Below are 15356 nucleotides of genomic sequence, written 5' to 3' on the forward strand. Positions count from 1 at the left end.
CGCGGGCGAGCTGACAGCTGAAGTCCCAGGACCCCCGCCGCCCTCCGCGGCGCCCCCCGGGGCCGGGAGAAGCTGGCCCTCTCTCTGGTCCGCGGCCTCCGGGGACCTCGACCGGTTCCGGGGCGCGCAGCTGCGCCGCGGCCGCCCCGGGAGTGCGGGCCACTCGGGAGCGCGGCGTGGGCGAGACCGCCCGACACTCAAACACGCCGATCCGCGCGCGAGTTTTCCTCCAGTTCCACCCCTTGCCCTGCCCTCGGGGGTGAGGGCGGGGGCACCCCCCCCCCGGGCCTCAGCACCCTCCCCCCCAAACTTTACTCTCCCGTGGCCCGAGGCAGCTCCGGACACCGGAGCGCCCCTGCCCGCCTCAGCGGAGCGACGGGACGCGGGCTGGGGCTTGGGGCGGCGGCAGGGAGGCGGGGAGCGCGGCGGGGGGCCGCGGAGCTGCGCCCGGCCCAGGTGAGGGAGGCAGGCGCAGGGGGGCGGGCCCGGGCCTCATCTCCATACAGCTGCGGACGCCCCCACCTCCGCGGCCCGGCCCCTGCGCCCCCACCCCGGGGACCCGGCGTCCGGGCGCTGGCACGAGCCGAGCCCAGGCGGGGGGCCGGGGAGCAGGGAGAAGGCACGCGCGGGGCACGCCCCGCCGCCGGGCCGGGAGACGCCCACCAGGTGCACGGGGAGCCCCGCCTCCGACGCCTGCCACCAACCCGCCCCCCACCCCCGGCCCGGCCCCCGAGCGGCCGCGGAGAGGGCACCGCACCGCCGGCTCCCCGGCCGCCGGGCGCCGCTAGGTTGGAGGCCCGAGAGGCAAAAGGGGTCCGGGCAGGGAAAGGCCAGCGGAGCCCCCGTTTTCGCTCTCCGGACTTCCGTTCTCTTTCTTTCTTTTACCTGCTGGGAGGCGCAGGTACCGAGCGCCCGCGGCCGTGGCGCCGCCCGCGGGGACTCCCTGTTGTCCCCGCCCCGCCCCCCCCCATCCGGGAACCACCCGCTCACCTCCCGCCCGGCCCCCCCCCCCCGCCACGCGCCCACCACCCGCTCGCACCCGGGTTGTGTGTGTGTGTGTGGGGGTCTCAGCCCTTCAGCCAGCGACCCTGCGGGGCCGGTCACCCCGCGCGCGCGCGGCGCTGGGGGCCGAGGGGTCCGGAGAGGAGCCGGGGGCGGGGACGCGCGCGCGGCGGGCCGCGGGGAGGGGGAGCGGCGGGGGCGGAGGCCCCCTCTGGTCGGCGCTGGGACTGTCGCGCCGAGAGGCCGGCCGGGGAGGGGAGGGGAAAGTGGCCGGGAGTCCGGCTGACTGACAGGCGGCGACCAGAGGGGCCGATATATATAAGAAAGGCCGCCGAGCGCGCAGGTTTCAGTAGCGGCGCTGCGCGCGGGCCGGGAGCACGAGGCCGAGCGAGCGCCGCGCCGTCCCCGCCGCCCCGAACCCCGGGCCCCAGCCCCCGCCGGCCGGCAGCCCCAGGATTTAGCCGGACGACGACAGCCAGCGCCGCGCCGCCGCGCTCACCTGGATTACCTTCCGAGGGAGGCGGCTGCCCGGATCTAGCGAGGAGCCGCGTCCCGAGAGGAGCCAGCTTCCCCCCCCCCCCCCGCGGCGGACGCGCGGGAAAGCGGCGTTCCCCCCCGCAGAAGCAAGAGTCGAGGCCGGCCGGGGGGGAGAGGAGGAGGAGGACAGAGCGACGCCCCGGGGGATGGCGGCCAGGTCCCGGAGCGCCTCGGGCTGGGCGCTACTGCTGCTGGTGGCGCTTTGGCAGCAGCAGGTAACGCGCGTCCCGCGCCCCGTCCCGCCTCGCCCGGGGGTTCCGGGGGGCCCGGGGCCGGCCGCGCTGACGTCCCCCTTCCTCCCCCCCCTCTCCCCGGCCACAGCGCGCCGCCGGCCAGCGCGGCGTCTTCCAGCTGCAGCTGCTGGAGTTCGCCAACGAGCGCGGCGTCCTGGCCAGCGGGCGGCCGTGCGAGCCCGGCTGCCGGACTTTCTTTCGCGTCTGCTTGAAGCACTTCCAGGCCGTGGTCTCCTACGGCCACTGCACCTTCGGCAACGTCTCCACGCCGGTGCTGGGCACCAACTCCTTCGCCATCCGAGATGACAGCAGCGGCGGGGGCCGCAACCCTCTCCAACTACCCTTCAATTTCACCTGGCCGGTGAGCACGGACCCCGACGGCGGCGGGGGGTGGGGGAGGGCGCCGAAAGGAGGGAGTGCGTCCTGGGGACCCCGCCAAGCCCCGTCCTCTCCCCATTTGTCGTCCCCACCACCACCAGTTCCCTCGGGGCGGAGGTGTCCAAGGCGGGCATTCCCTCCCAAGTCCTTTCTTCCCGATTCTTCTCTGCGGACCTCATCTCCCCCCAAGGGGCAGTTTTCCCTGCGCTCCCTTCCTCCCTGGGCGGCTCTGGGTTCCCGAGTTCCATTACCTGTCACCTGGCGTCCCTGGCTCTCGCTTACACTCCGGCCCCCCCATCGCCACCCCGGGGTTCTCCTCCGCCCTCCCGGCTAGCGCGCCGCCGCCGCCGCCGCCGCGAGCGAGCGCCGCAGACCCGTTATGTTGACCCGGGCGGGCGCAGTAACTGTATCCTGCAATTAGATTAATTAAACCTGGCCGCCTCGAGCCCCCCCCCCCGCCCGCCCCCCGTCCCGCCTTGCTCATCTCACCATCTCTCCTCCCTCCCCCCTCCCTTTCCGTTTCCCAGGGCACCTTCTCACTCATCATCGAAGCCTGGCACGCGCCCGGGGACGACCTGCGGCCAGGTGAGTGGCGAGCTCCGCCCGCCGCCACGCGGGGGCGACACCGCGCGGCGGCGCCGCAGGGGTTAAGGTGGAGGCGGCGGCGGCGGCGGCGGCGGGGGCGGCGGGGCGGGGGCGCCGCGCCGGGCCGGGCCGGGGTGGGGGGACAGGACGCCCGGCTTGGCCCGGAGCTGCGCCCCGCGCTGGACGCTCGGATTCCGCCCGCTGCCTGGACTCCCAGCACAATTGCGTTTCCTGCGGGTTATTTTTGGCGTGGGAACGCGGGGAGCGCAGCGGTGAGAAAGGCCGAGGCTGCCAGCGCCGCTGACGGGCCCCTTCCTGTATTTTACACCTTTCGCGAATTCCGCTCCTTTGGAAAGGGAATAATGGCTTTGGGATGTTGTTCTGACACAGAGGAAGAGGATATTTCAGCAGCACAACAATTCTCACTTTGAAAAGGAAAAAAAAAAATAAAAAAGCACCACCATCGCCTACCTCTGGGGTAGAACCCCAGCACAGGCACCAAGAAGCCCCTGCTCCTGACCACCTCCTTAGGAAGCTTTTCTTTTTCTCTCTTTCTCCCTCCACCGTTTGTTGTTTTTTTTCCCCCCTCCCCATTTTGACCTCTTTTCCTCTCTCGCCTCCATATCTGCCTGCAGCACACTGGGATATATATCTTAACAACTTTCCATTGTCCCCTCCTTGAATGCTATCAGACCCCCGTGCGCATCTAAGCAGCAGGGCTCCTGGCCTGCTTGCAGGGAGAGGCCCGTGGTGGTAGTGGGGTTGATTGGTTGGTTAACCGGAAGGGTCACAGCCAAGGAGGCACTGGGCAGCGGTCACTGCGCTCCCTGACCCGACCCTCTGCTCCTCAGAGGCCCCGCCACCAGACTCCCTCATCAGCCAGATCTCCATCCAGCGCTCCCTCACGGTGGGTCAGAACTGGCTGCGGGATGAACAAACCAGCACTCTTCCCCTCACCAAGCTGAGCTACTCCTACCGGGTCATCTGCAGTGACAACTACTATGGAGAGAACTGCTCCCGTCTGTGCAAGAAACGCAACGATCGCTTTGGTCACTACGTGTGCCAGCCTGACGGCAGCCTGTCCTGTCTGCCCGGTTGGACTGGGGAGTACTGTGATCAGCGTAAGCAGCCCAGTCCCCATCTGGATGGAGGGGTTGGGGTGTCCCCAAGCAAGTATAGGGGGCAGAGTAGTCTCAGCCACAGTCCGCCTCCCTGACCAAGCCTGGCACTTGTGGCTCAGGCTCCCAGCTCCTCAGGAGGCTCAGTGAAGATCACAGTTCAAAGACAGTGGGAGGCAGAAAAGACTGTGATACTCTTATCCCCAGCTAATCAGCTAAGAAGCTGAAGTGGAAGTTTGGCCCTAGTGGTAGAGCTCCAGCCATGAGTAAAAAAACATCAAGCAAGAGCAAGAGGCCCTGAGTGCAAGCCCTAATACTGGCACCAAACAATACAAATTAATGAGAGTGGGTCTGGAACGCTCCTAGCTGGGCCTCAGGACTACTTGGGCCTGTTGAGGGGGTCTTGGACTCAAACCTCCTGCTCTTCTCAGTGCTGCTCCCCATCATGTCAGAACACGCAAAGATCCCCGGCATGGCTTCTCCTCCTTTTGTCCATATCTTTTCCCCCTAAGAGTGCCAGGGTTATGGGCGATCAGAAGTGGGAAATGAGCCCAGGAAAGTAGTCGGTCTGGAAGGGAGACTAGGACCCGAGGCCGTGGCACCCTGATCTTATTCAGCCTTCTTTTCTTTCCTCAGCACTCTGTCTCTCTGGCTGTCATGAACAGAATGGCTACTGCAGCAAGCCAGCTGAGTGCCTGTGAGTAGAGGACGGGAAAGGGGGGTGAGGAGCCTCCCCGGGGCAGCAGGCCACCCTCCTCACTCTCAGCCTCCCTTTTGTCCCACAGCTGCCGCCCAGGATGGCAGGGCCGCTTGTGCAACGAATGTATCCCGCACAACGGCTGCCGCCACGGCACCTGTACCACACCCTGGCAGTGCACCTGCAAGGAGGGCTGGGGAGGCCTGTTCTGTGACCAAGGTGAGTGTGGGCCAGAGAGATGAGGCAGGCACTGCAACCCAGTGCTGCCTTGGACCCTTCCTTAGTGGTTGCTAACTTGGTGTTCCCATTAGCCTTGAAGGATGTCGGGACCTCTGTGTGTGTGTGTGTGTGTGTGTTTTCATGGGAATCAAACCCATGGCTTGGCATAGGATAGGCAAATGCTCCTCCACTGAGCTCTGCCCGAGTCCTATCTTGGGAGCTTTGAAAAGAATCCTTGCACCGAGTGCAGCATGAGGTCATGGGTCCCTCTTCTGCAGGTGCTGGGGAGCCAGGTGAAGTCAGGAGGGTGACAGATTGGCAGCCTGGAGGTTGCACTCATAAATTCTAGCAAGGCCAAAGAGAAAGGGATGCCAGGCTCAGTTCCTTTTTCTGCCTTGTGGTTACCTATTAACCCCCTGAGTGTTTGCTAACCTTCCAGAGCTGTTTGAGCAGTTCTCCCCTAAACAGCTGTCTGGTGGGGTGTGCCCACTGGTCACCCCAGATGGAGCAACTCTAACTGACTTTTCGGTGTGGACACAGTCTCCTGCTTTCCCTAGTGCCTGAGCCCACACAGTCTCTACCTGGTATTTGGGACTCATTACTCTTCTGCCTACACTGGGGTCTTTGAGCCCCAACCTTGAGGAAAGGAGCTTCTTCTGCATCCTGGCAGGCAGCTGCAGCTTCCTATTTTCAGGGTCAACCAGTGCACCTGCTGCCATGGAGGCACAGCATACAGGCCTGGGAGGGTGGGGAGGACTTTGCCAGGCTGGAAACAACTTGCTTAGGCCAGTAAAGGCCCCCCGCCCACCTTCACTACTGACTTGCTGCCAGTAAAGGCGTAGAATTCAGTCCCTAGGGTGTGTGTGTGTGTGTGTGTGTCTGTGTCTGTCTGTCCATGTCTGTCTGTCTTTCTCCTTTCTGCCCCCCTCCTCTGGTTCCTACTCATTATCTCCCTGACACAAGTTGTATACTCATCATATGCAAACACAACCCTCATAGTCCCTCTATTTGCTCTGTCTGGCTTCCCTTCCCAGTCCTTCTCCAATAAGAAAACAAATACTTATTGTTCAAAATACCCTTTTAATACCTCTTTCTTAAAAAAAAAAAAAGTCTGGTCCCTACCTATGGTGGCTCTTGCCTCTCCTCTTGCCACCTCTTGAAACGTTACCCTTCCTTCCAGGGTGATCTACGCGGCCTTTCCCCCAGAAGCCTTTTCTGGCTCCCTCCCTGACCTGGGGCCTTCCTCTGTACTCCCCCTCCCCGCCCCCAGGCTCTGTTTATAAGTCTACCTGGTAGGATGTTATCCAGTGGTGTTTTCCAGGCTTGATTAATTGTACCTGTTATCATAGGTGCTTCTAGGCACTTCTACATTTATGATTTTACCGGCAGGAGAGGGGCGGGTAAGCACAGAGTGAAGCAGTACCTCAAGGACACCAAGGTAGATTGTTCCCTAGCCCTGCTTAGCTGCTCATTTCCTGTCTCTGCAGACCTCAACTACTGCACCCACCACTCCCCATGCAAGAACGGGGCCACATGTTCCAATAGTGGGCAGCGGAGCTACACCTGCACCTGTGCCCCTGGCTACACTGGTGTGGACTGTGAGCTGGAACTCAGAGAGTGTGACAGCAACCCCTGTCGCAATGGCGGCAGCTGTGAGGTGAGGCCCGGGGCCCACACCAGCACAGGCATCCAGGCACCCCCCAACCAGATTAGCCAATGGGTGTCACAGCCCTGGACAAGCATAGAGGGCGAGGGGAGCACAGCCCCCCAGTCTCATGCCCATACCTCCCAGAGTCTGACTTTAGCCCTTTCTGGTCTCTCTCCAGGACCAGAAAGATGGCTACCACTGCCTGTGTCCCCCAGGCTACTATGGCCTGCATTGCGAACACAGCACTTTGACCTGTGCTGACTCTCCCTGCTTCAACGGAGGCTCCTGCCGGGAGCACAACCAGGGGGCCAGCTATGCCTGTGAATGCCCCCCCACCTTCACTGGTTCCAACTGCGAGAAGAAAGTGGACAGGTGCACCAACAACCCATGTGCCAATGGTAAGTCCTTTGCCTTGCTAACCTACAGGCATCTGCAGCGAGAAAGCCTGCTGGCGACGGAGGGTAGAGAGGACAGAGACCTGTCTGTCACTGGCCATTTACACTGTGCTCTCAGTGGCTCAGGAATGTGAAGAGCTTGCTTGATCAGCTGGGGGGGGGTGTTGAAGGGGGAGCCAGGTAAGGGGTGCTGTCCACTTTGTGTGCCATTCTTGCCTCATGGCAGAGCCTTGGCCTGCCTGGGTGGCCTCTTGACCCTTCCCAGAAATCCTGGGCTTCATGTCCCCACTCAGGAAGACCAATGATGGGGTCAGAGTCCTGTTCCTGGAGGCCTCCTGTGGGTGTGGCACAAGTCATCTAGAATGTGCAGCATCTTTTGGGATCCAAAGCATGTGGTATGCTTGTCTTCAAGTGTCTTCTTGTAAGGCAGGCAGACGGTGCAGGGCGGGAGGGAAGCTTAGGAGCTGGAGAGGGATTGGGAAGGGTTTGATGGAATCTACTGTCATCAACCCCTGGAGCCACAATTTCTTCATCATTGAGTGGGATAATAATTCCCATCTCCCATCTTTGGTGCGGGTTGAAGGCGAAATGACATTTCTTTGAGTATTTACTACATGCGGCCATCATGGGCTCTGGCCTTCTTACACCTCTTACCAATTCTGCGAAGGGGACAGTACACTATTCCAATTTAACCAAGGCTTAAGGATGAGGAAAATCATCTGGTACCAGATTCTGACCTAGAGAACTCTAGGTAGTTGAGCCGGGTGCCCATGGCTCATGCCCATAATCCTAGCTACTCAGGAGGCTGAAATCTGAGGATTGCAGTTTAAAGTCAATCTGGACAGGAAAGTCAATGAGACTCTTTATCTCTTAAAACTAACAACAAAAAAAGAAAAACCTGGAAGTGGGGCTGTGGCTCAAGTTAGTAGAGCCACCAGTCTTAAGTAAAAGAAACTCGGGGACTGCGCCCAGGCTCAGCACAATAAACATAAAATAAAAAGACCGCTGAGATTCGAATCCTATCTGTCTTGATTCTAAAGCTCTGCCATGTGCTAGCACTTTGCATCCAGGAGCCTACCGAAGCTTAGAGAGTGGGATCATCCTAAACTCTAGGTGTCGTGAGACTGTTCAGTTCTCTTTACAATGGGCCCTGTCCATGCCGGCAATGAGCATGGAGACAAGAGGGCCAGAGCTCAGGGCCGGGCCGGGGGGTTTCTGACCGTGTCTCTGTCCATGCAGGGGGCCAGTGTCTGAACAGAGGTCCGACCCGCATGTGCCGCTGCCGTCCCGGATTCACAGGCCCCCACTGTGAACTCAGCATGGGTGGCGACTGTTCCCACAGCCCTTGTGCCAACGGTGGCACCTGCCACCACCTGGAGAACGGGCCCGTGTGCACCTGCCCTGCTGGCTTTTCAGGCAGGCGCTGTGAGGTGCGGACAGCCAGCAATGCCTGTGCCTCGGGTCCCTGCTTCAATGGGGCCACCTGCTACGCAGGCCTCTCCATGGACAGCTTTGTCTGCAACTGCCCCTACGGCTTCGTGGGCAGCCGCTGCGAGTTCCCCGTGGGCTTGCCGCCCAGCTTCCCCTGGGTAGCCGTCTCCCTGGGCGTGGGGCTGGTGGTGGTGCTGGTACTGCTGGGCATGGTGGCGGTGGCTGTGCGGCAGCTACGGCTTCGGCGGCCGGATGATAGCAGCAGGGAGGCCATGAACAACCTGTCGGACTTCCAGAAGGACAACCTGATCCCAGCCGCCCAGCTCAAGAACACAAACCAGAAGAAGGAGCTGGAGGTGGACTGTGGCCTGGATAAGTCCAACTGTGGCAAACACCAGAACCACACTTTGGACTATAATCTGGCCCCGGGCCACCTGGGTCGGGGGACCCTGCCGGGGAAGTATCCCCACAGTGACAAGAGCTTAGGAGAGAAGGTGCCACTGCGGTTACACAGGTAAGCAGCGCCAGGACCACCAGGGCCTATCTGGTCATGGGAGGCTGGCTAGTCTTGACTGCTTTTAAACAAATGATGTTGGGCTGGGAAGGTGGCTCAGGAGTAGAGTGTTTGCCTTGCCTTCCTCAGCACCACATAAGCAGAAAAAGCCGGAAGTGGCGCTGTGGCTCAAGTGGTAGAGCGTGAGCCTTGAGTTGAAGGGGACAGCGCCCAGGCCTAGAATTCAGGCCCCACGACCAACAACAACAACAACAAAAATAATGTCTTTTTGGTGGTTGTTTTTTTGTTATTGAGACAAGGATGTGAGACCTTGCAGGCTAGTACCAAACTCATGATCCTCCTGTCTCAGTCTCCCAAATTTGAGGTCCAGATCAGCTTGGGAAAAATAGCTACATTTCTCTGGGAGCTAGTTGCTCATGTCATAATCCTAGCTACTCAGGAGGCTGAGATTTGAGGTTTGTAGTTCCCAAGCCAACCGGCAGAAAGTCTATGAGATCCTTTTATCCCCAATTAACCAGCGTAAGCTGGAAATGAGGCTTTGGCTCAAGTAGTAGAGCACCAGCCTTGAGCAAAAAAGCTAAAGGACAGCTCCCAGTCCCTTACTTCAAGCCCTAGTACAGACACAGAAGATAGCAATGCCCTTGGCTTCTACCTATAATCCTGCTACTCAGGAGGTAGAGAATAGGTAAAAAGTTCTTCAGACTCTTATCTCAACAACAACAACAAAAAAACTTGGTATAGTGATGCATGCCTATTATCCAAGCTACAGCAGAAAACACAAAATAGGGTTGGGGGTCCTGGCAAAAAGCAGGATCCTGTATCAAAAATGGCCAGAGCAGAAGAGCTAGAAGCATGGCTGAGTGCTTGCCTAGCAAGGGAGAAGCTCAAGCAAGCATTCGAATCCCAGTACTGTCTAAATAAATAACTAATTCCTAGCCAGGTGCTGGCAGCTCACACCTGTAACCCTAGCTACTCCGGAGGGTAGGATCTCAGGGTTGCGGTTTGAAGCCAGCCCAGGCAGGAAAGCCCATGAAACATATCCAATTAACCAACAAAGCTGGAAGTAGAACTATGGCTCAAGTAGTAGAGCACCAGCCTTGAGCAAAAAGTTAAGAGACAGCACCCGGCACTGAGTTCAAGTCCCAGTAGTAGTGTATGTTTGCACGCACACAAATATACATGTGCACACATGCACACATGCATACACATGCATAAATGAAATAAAGACTCCTGCTTGGGGGTATTTACTAGGAAAGACCTCCTGCTCGTCCATGTACTACTGCCAAGGTTCCACACTCTTGTCTCTCGTGACTTCCATCTTTCCATGGTGGCAGTGCTGGCTGCTTCTAGGCCTGTGACTTTTCTGATCCACTTGAGGCCCTGTGCCTCACTGTCTGTCCCGCATTGGCCCCTCTACAAGGCCGCATTTTGCACCTCCAGCCTGGTCTTCTCCTGAATCACCTGTCAACTGGCCCCTTGGCTCTCTGGGCTCCAGATTAGTGCCCCTTACCCCCCCCCTTGGAGCCCCCCACCTTCATCTTTCCCCGCCTCCCTTCCTCATGCTTGCCTGTCTTGTATTCCCTCAGTGAAAAGCCAGAGTGTCGAATATCAGCGATCTGCTCCCCCCGGGACTCCATGTACCAGTCTGTGTGTTTGATATCAGAAGAGAGGAATGAATGTGTCATTGCCACCGAGGTGAGTGCGGGGCTGGCCTCTCCTCATAGCACATTGCTTCCTGCCCAGCGGGGAAGGGAGAGTGGCCTGCTCACCCTCAACCTGTGGGCCACCTCCTGAGGGGTTGGACCCGAAGCCCTGCTCAGTGGACCCTGTTCAGTGGCTCTTGGGCCCCTGCTGTCCTTGTTGCCACAGAGGGCGTGAAACAGGAGCCAGGTGGCGCGCCTGGCCTTGTCTTTGCTGCTGTGTTGGTGCTTGGCAGAGCAGCCATGGCTTCTAGCCAACTCCCAGAAACCACTTCCCAGGTGCTGGGGGGGGGGGGGGGGTTGCTTTATGCCCTCCTGACCCCTTTCATTGGATCACAAGTGCAAGCTCAGGCACGCGTGTGTTTTTGGGTAGAAGACCAAGGAGACTGCCTCGTGCCCTGTCCCTGCTCCTGCCCACCCCATCAGCTTCCCCCGGGAAAGCCCATGGCAGTCCTAGAGGGGGCGGAACTCAGAATAACCCATTTCCCCACTTTGTACGTGCTCTCCAGGTATAAGGCACAAAGATGCCCACAACACCCCAGCTTGGGCCCAGCAGCTGGACCTTCCTTCTGCATTGTTTACATTGCATCCTGGATGGGACGTCTTTAATATGCACCGTGCTGCTCTCAGGAGGAGGAGGGAATGGCAGGAATTGGACAGACTGTGAACTTGCCAAGAGATGGACCGGCCCTGCATACCTGCGGGAGTCTGTCTATCAGATTGGCAGCTCTGCCAGCCTGGGCAATGGCATTGAAGAGCCAGGAGAACACTCGAGCTGGTTTCCAAGGTGCCACTTGGACCCGCTCTGCCAGCAGTGGCCTTCACAGGGCTCCAGAGAGGAGCCCTGGCCTGTTTTCCAGAAGAGAGAGGCGGCAGTAGCCGTGGGGCTCAGACCTGCTGTGGCCTCCACCGGCATCTGTTTCCCAAAGTGCCTTTGGCCCAGGCGCCACAATGACAGCTGGGCTTACATCCGAAAGGAGAGAGGGGCCAGCGCAGGCTGGGCTCTGTGGGCAGGAAGGCCACTGGGTGCCGTTTTGGCAGGGGTTGCCCAGCAGGTGAGGTGTACCTGAAGAGACAGCTTTCTGTCTGCAGGCAGCCTTGCTCGGGAGCTACCCGGCCTCTCCCTGGCCTCGCTGCTGGGTGAGGGTCGGTAGATCTTGTCCAGCTTCCACCGCCCTGTGGCCTTCGGGCTTCCAGGAGCAGATGGGCTGGGGGCCTACAGCAGCAGGGGGGTAACCAGGCAGCGCCGGGAAGCTCAGGGCAGTTACAGTGGAAATTCCACTGAGGGGAAAATTGGGGGCTGCTGCTGCCTGGACCCCTTTTCCCCCCCTGCTCAAACCTGTTCCTACGATCTTGAGTCTGGGCTCTGCCTGTGTTCATTCCAGCTCCTAGACTACCCTCGAAACCGACCTTCAGAAATCAATAATATGAGGTTTTATTTTTTATTTGTAGTTTATTTTGGAATCTAGTATTTTGATAATTTAAGAATCAGAAGCACTGACCTTTCTACATTTTATAACATTATTTTGTATATAACGTGTATTTATAATGTGGAACAGATGTGTACAGGATTTTATTACTGCTTGGGTCCTGTTTTTGTGACAGCAGAGAATTCTAACCTTTTCTGTGGCTGCTGGGTGCCCTTCCAGAACCATGCGCTTCTGTGCTTGGGCTTGGTGTGGGGTGACAGGGCCCTTGTCCCAGTGCAGCCTCTGGGGAGCCCAGCGTGAGCTAGCCTTCCTTGCCTGGTGACTTGGAGACTGGTGGCTGAGCTCCGCACCTCCCACCATTCCTTAGGGTGGAAGGTAGCTCCCTCTCCTCCCTCTCTCCCCAAACCTGAAACAGTTTGTTTTTATTTGGGGGGGGGGGTGCTCCACAGTTCTACCTGTTTTTCTCTTATTCAAAAGGATTTTGATCAGCTGATGCGGCCTCTAAGTCCCCATTGGGTCCTTTTTGCCACTTGAGGGAGGTTTTTAGATGGACTGTCACCTTGCTGTTTTCTCAGCCCCAGTGAAGAACTGGGCTGGGGCTGGGGTCCCTTTGAGGGTCTGGGCCCCTGGCTGTGCAGAGCTGCTGGAGGATTTTGGAGGCTGGACAGGAGGGAGGAGTCAGAGCCTTCCCTGGGTTTCTCTGGCCGAGACACTAACGAGGGAGTTTCCAGTCTTCTCCAGGCCCAGCTTCCTCTAAGGCCTAGGATAGTCCCTAGGGTGTCACAGTCCCCCCCCCCCAATACAAACAAAACTCAGAGAGCAAGTGATGAGAAAATGAGCCATTGACAAAAAGCTGAGCAGATGTTCCCAGCCCTCACCCTGTGCACAGTAACACAGAATAGACCCACCAGCTGCCCTGCTCCTGGTGGAATCCTACTTACTACCCAAAGCAAAGCAAACCTGCCAGCCCCGACCTTCTTCCTTCTCTCCCTGACACAGAACTTTTGGGCCCTGGGCCTGTGGGTCTGCTTGTGGAGTCACAGGAGCATGCATGCACTCACTCCACGCTTTCCACTCACGGTTGGCCCCTTCTCCCCGCTGCACACACAGGGTATCAAACAGGAAAACATTCAGGGAACCGTTCCCACAGCCTAAGCCGGCAGCAGGGGGAAGAACAACAGGACCTCACTCTTCCTGCCCAAAATGAAACAGGAAAGCGGCTCCCGGGCCCTGGGGGGCGGGGGAAGCTGAGCAGGGACAGGAGGCAAGATGAGGAGGCTCCCATGTGGGGGACAGGTAGACACCCGCAGGGCTGCACGTCCACACCAGCCAGCGTGCTAGGTCAGGTCGCCAGCCTGACTAGAGACAAGCCTTCGGAGGGGAGATGGCTGCTGGCTAAACCATCTGAACACACAAGGGCTCCGACAACCAGACAGAGGTTTGAAAGCCACCCCCACCCCCCACAACTGTGCTGGCACAGACTTTGGGCCACTCCAATCTGTAAGCCATGCCAGGCTCCACCTCTGATAACTCAGCAGAACCTGAGGAGAGGCATTTGGGGGTCTGAACAGGTCACAGGCCTCCTCTCCCGGGCTTTCCTGAAGGTTACTCCCTTAGGACCCTGCCCCTTCCCACAGGTGAAGTTCAGGTCACAGAATGACCTGTATAGATGTCCCACACTTGGCAGAAACCAGGCTAGCGCAGGGACTCGCTGCGGAGGGCCATGAGGGGCTAGCGAGAGCGTTGCAGTTCACATGCACATTTCACTGAAGAATCCAGAGCCTGGCGGTTCCTTAACAGCTTGGAGCCAGTGTCACGGCCTGGAGAATCAATCTGACCCCGCGGTGACCTCCGGCTCTGAGGACAGCTGCTTTTCCAGGACTTCTTGGCTGGTGACCACCTGGAGGTCACTGCTCTGTGACTCCGGCAAGGGCTGGGAAAAGGGGAGCCCAGCTTCATTAGGGCTCCCTCTCTTGCTACTGCTATCATGGTGGACGGAAGAGGACAGCTTACTATAGCTCTCTCTCTCCTGCCCCACCGGACTGGATGAGGTCTCTGGACCCACCCAGGCTAGAGCAGGGGTCTCCCGCCCCCCCCCCCAGGCCCTTCCCCGCTGCTCCCCCCCTTCCTGCGCGCACAGGGCCCCCACCTCTGCCCCTGCCCCAGGGGTCTGCCCTCCTGGAAGGAGATGGAAGTGATTCACCAGGGGGCTGTGACTGTCCCTTCCCGGGGAGGGCTGCTCTCGGGTCCCAGTGGCCTCCCCCAGAGTCGCCCCCGACCCCCACTTCCCATCCTCAGGGCGGCCTGGATGGACCCCAGCAGGGGTCCTGGGGGTGGAGGAAGGGGCAGGTGCGGCCCGAGGGGCCGGGCTGGGTCAGACCTCCACCTGCCAGAGGACGAAGGACGCCTCCCGCACCCTCCCCTCCCGCGCCCTCCCCCCGCACCCCTCCCCCCCATTCTTTGTTACACACGACTTCCTGTTTTCCGCAGGCGACCCCGGCTCACTTCCCGGGAAGCCGCTGAAGGCCCTGAGTTTCTCTGGGGGACTCCGCCTCCCCCGCCACGTCCCCGCCCTGGTCCCCCCCCCCCTCCCGCCTCCTGCCCAGTGCGGGGCGGGCGGGCGGATCAGGTGGATCGGCCGCAGGTCAGCGGGGGGAGCGCGGGCGCATCAGTGCGCGCCACGAGGGGGCGCTGTCCGCACCCTCCCCCTCCCTGCTCTCCTTCCCCTCCCTGGGAACCCTCCCCCTCCCTGCCCTCCCTGCCCTCCCTCCCCCTCCCTGCCCTCCCTGCCCTCCCTCTCCTCCCTGGGAACCCTCCCCCTCCCTGCCCTCCCTCCCCTTCCCTCCCTCCCTCCCCTCCCTGCCCTCCCTCCCCTCCCCCCCTCCCTGCCCTCCCCCCCCACTGCTGGGGGGGCATGAACCCTGCAGTTATTTGTCAGAACATCTCTGAAGGGGTGCCCTGTGGTACACTACGCAGGATGAGATGAATGTGTCATGAAAACACTTGCGAACAAGCACTGAGCGAGCAAGCACCTAGCAAACAAGCACCTAGCCAGCAAGCACAGCACCGAGTGAGCTGGTATTCTGGCCTCTGACTGGCGGCCTGGGTTCCCGGGCTCCTGGGCAACCCGGGGGTTTGAGGCTGGAGCTGGAGCTGTAACCACGACCCCACTCATGTGGCTCAGGGGCTCCTCAGCATCCTTCCACTCATGGGCAAGCAAAAGAGACATTCGGTATTTGGAAATTCCAAGGATTTTAGGAGTTGCATGCCAGGAAGCTGCATGAAGATCAAATACATATTACACAATGTCCCACAAGGCACCCAGCCCCTCCGGGAACCGGGGAGAGAGCCAGCCAGCGAGCTGTGAATTGCATTACAACAGGGGGGAAGATGGCTGGAGAGTTCCTCTAGTGAATCCGCAATTGCTCACCCTGAACTCTCCTGAACCACCTGACCCTTCCAGCGCTGT

General features: G+C 59.8%; 2 protein-coding genes across 2 annotated transcripts in view; one reads left to right on the plus strand and one right to left on the minus strand.

Annotated features, from left to right (window-relative positions):
• Ehd4 (EH domain containing 4) overlaps positions 1-15356 on the minus strand; it is a 738029-nt gene that overhangs the window by 92409 nt on the left and 630264 nt on the right. The gene's annotated exons all lie outside the window — the stretch shown is intronic.
• Dll4 (delta like canonical Notch ligand 4) lies at positions 1686-12036 on the plus strand. The gene is made up of 11 exons (XM_042687905.1): positions 1686-1754; positions 1861-2133; positions 2678-2735; positions 3587-3856; positions 4490-4550; positions 4639-4769; positions 6257-6426; positions 6596-6815; positions 8052-8757; positions 10344-10452; positions 10967-12036. The coding sequence occupies exons 1-11, from the start codon at positions 1686-1688 to the stop codon at positions 10970-10972; spliced, it is 2073 nt and encodes a 690-aa protein (XP_042543839.1). The 3' UTR covers positions 10973-12036.

The sequence above is a fragment of the Dipodomys spectabilis genome, unplaced genomic scaffold (genome assembly GCF_019054845.1).
Source record: "Dipodomys spectabilis isolate Male_0828 unplaced genomic scaffold, ASM1905484v1 ptg000108l, whole genome shotgun sequence".
NCBI lineage: Eukaryota > Metazoa > Chordata > Mammalia > Rodentia > Heteromyidae > Dipodomys > Dipodomys spectabilis.

Bases quoted from the DNA above. Each gene is read 5' to 3' on its own strand.
- Dll4 (XM_042687905.1), top strand. From the start codon at position 1,686: ATGGCGGCCAGGTCCCGGAGCGCCTCGGGCTGGGCGCTACTGCTGCTG. The intron at 1,755-1,860 runs GTAACGCGCGTC...CCCCGGCCACAG, and splicing joins TGGCGCTTTGGCAGCAGCAG to CGCGCCGCCGGCCAGCGCGG. The intron at 4,551-4,638 runs GTGAGTAGAGGA...TTTGTCCCACAG, and splicing joins AGCAAGCCAGCTGAGTGCCT to CTGCCGCCCAGGATGGCAGG.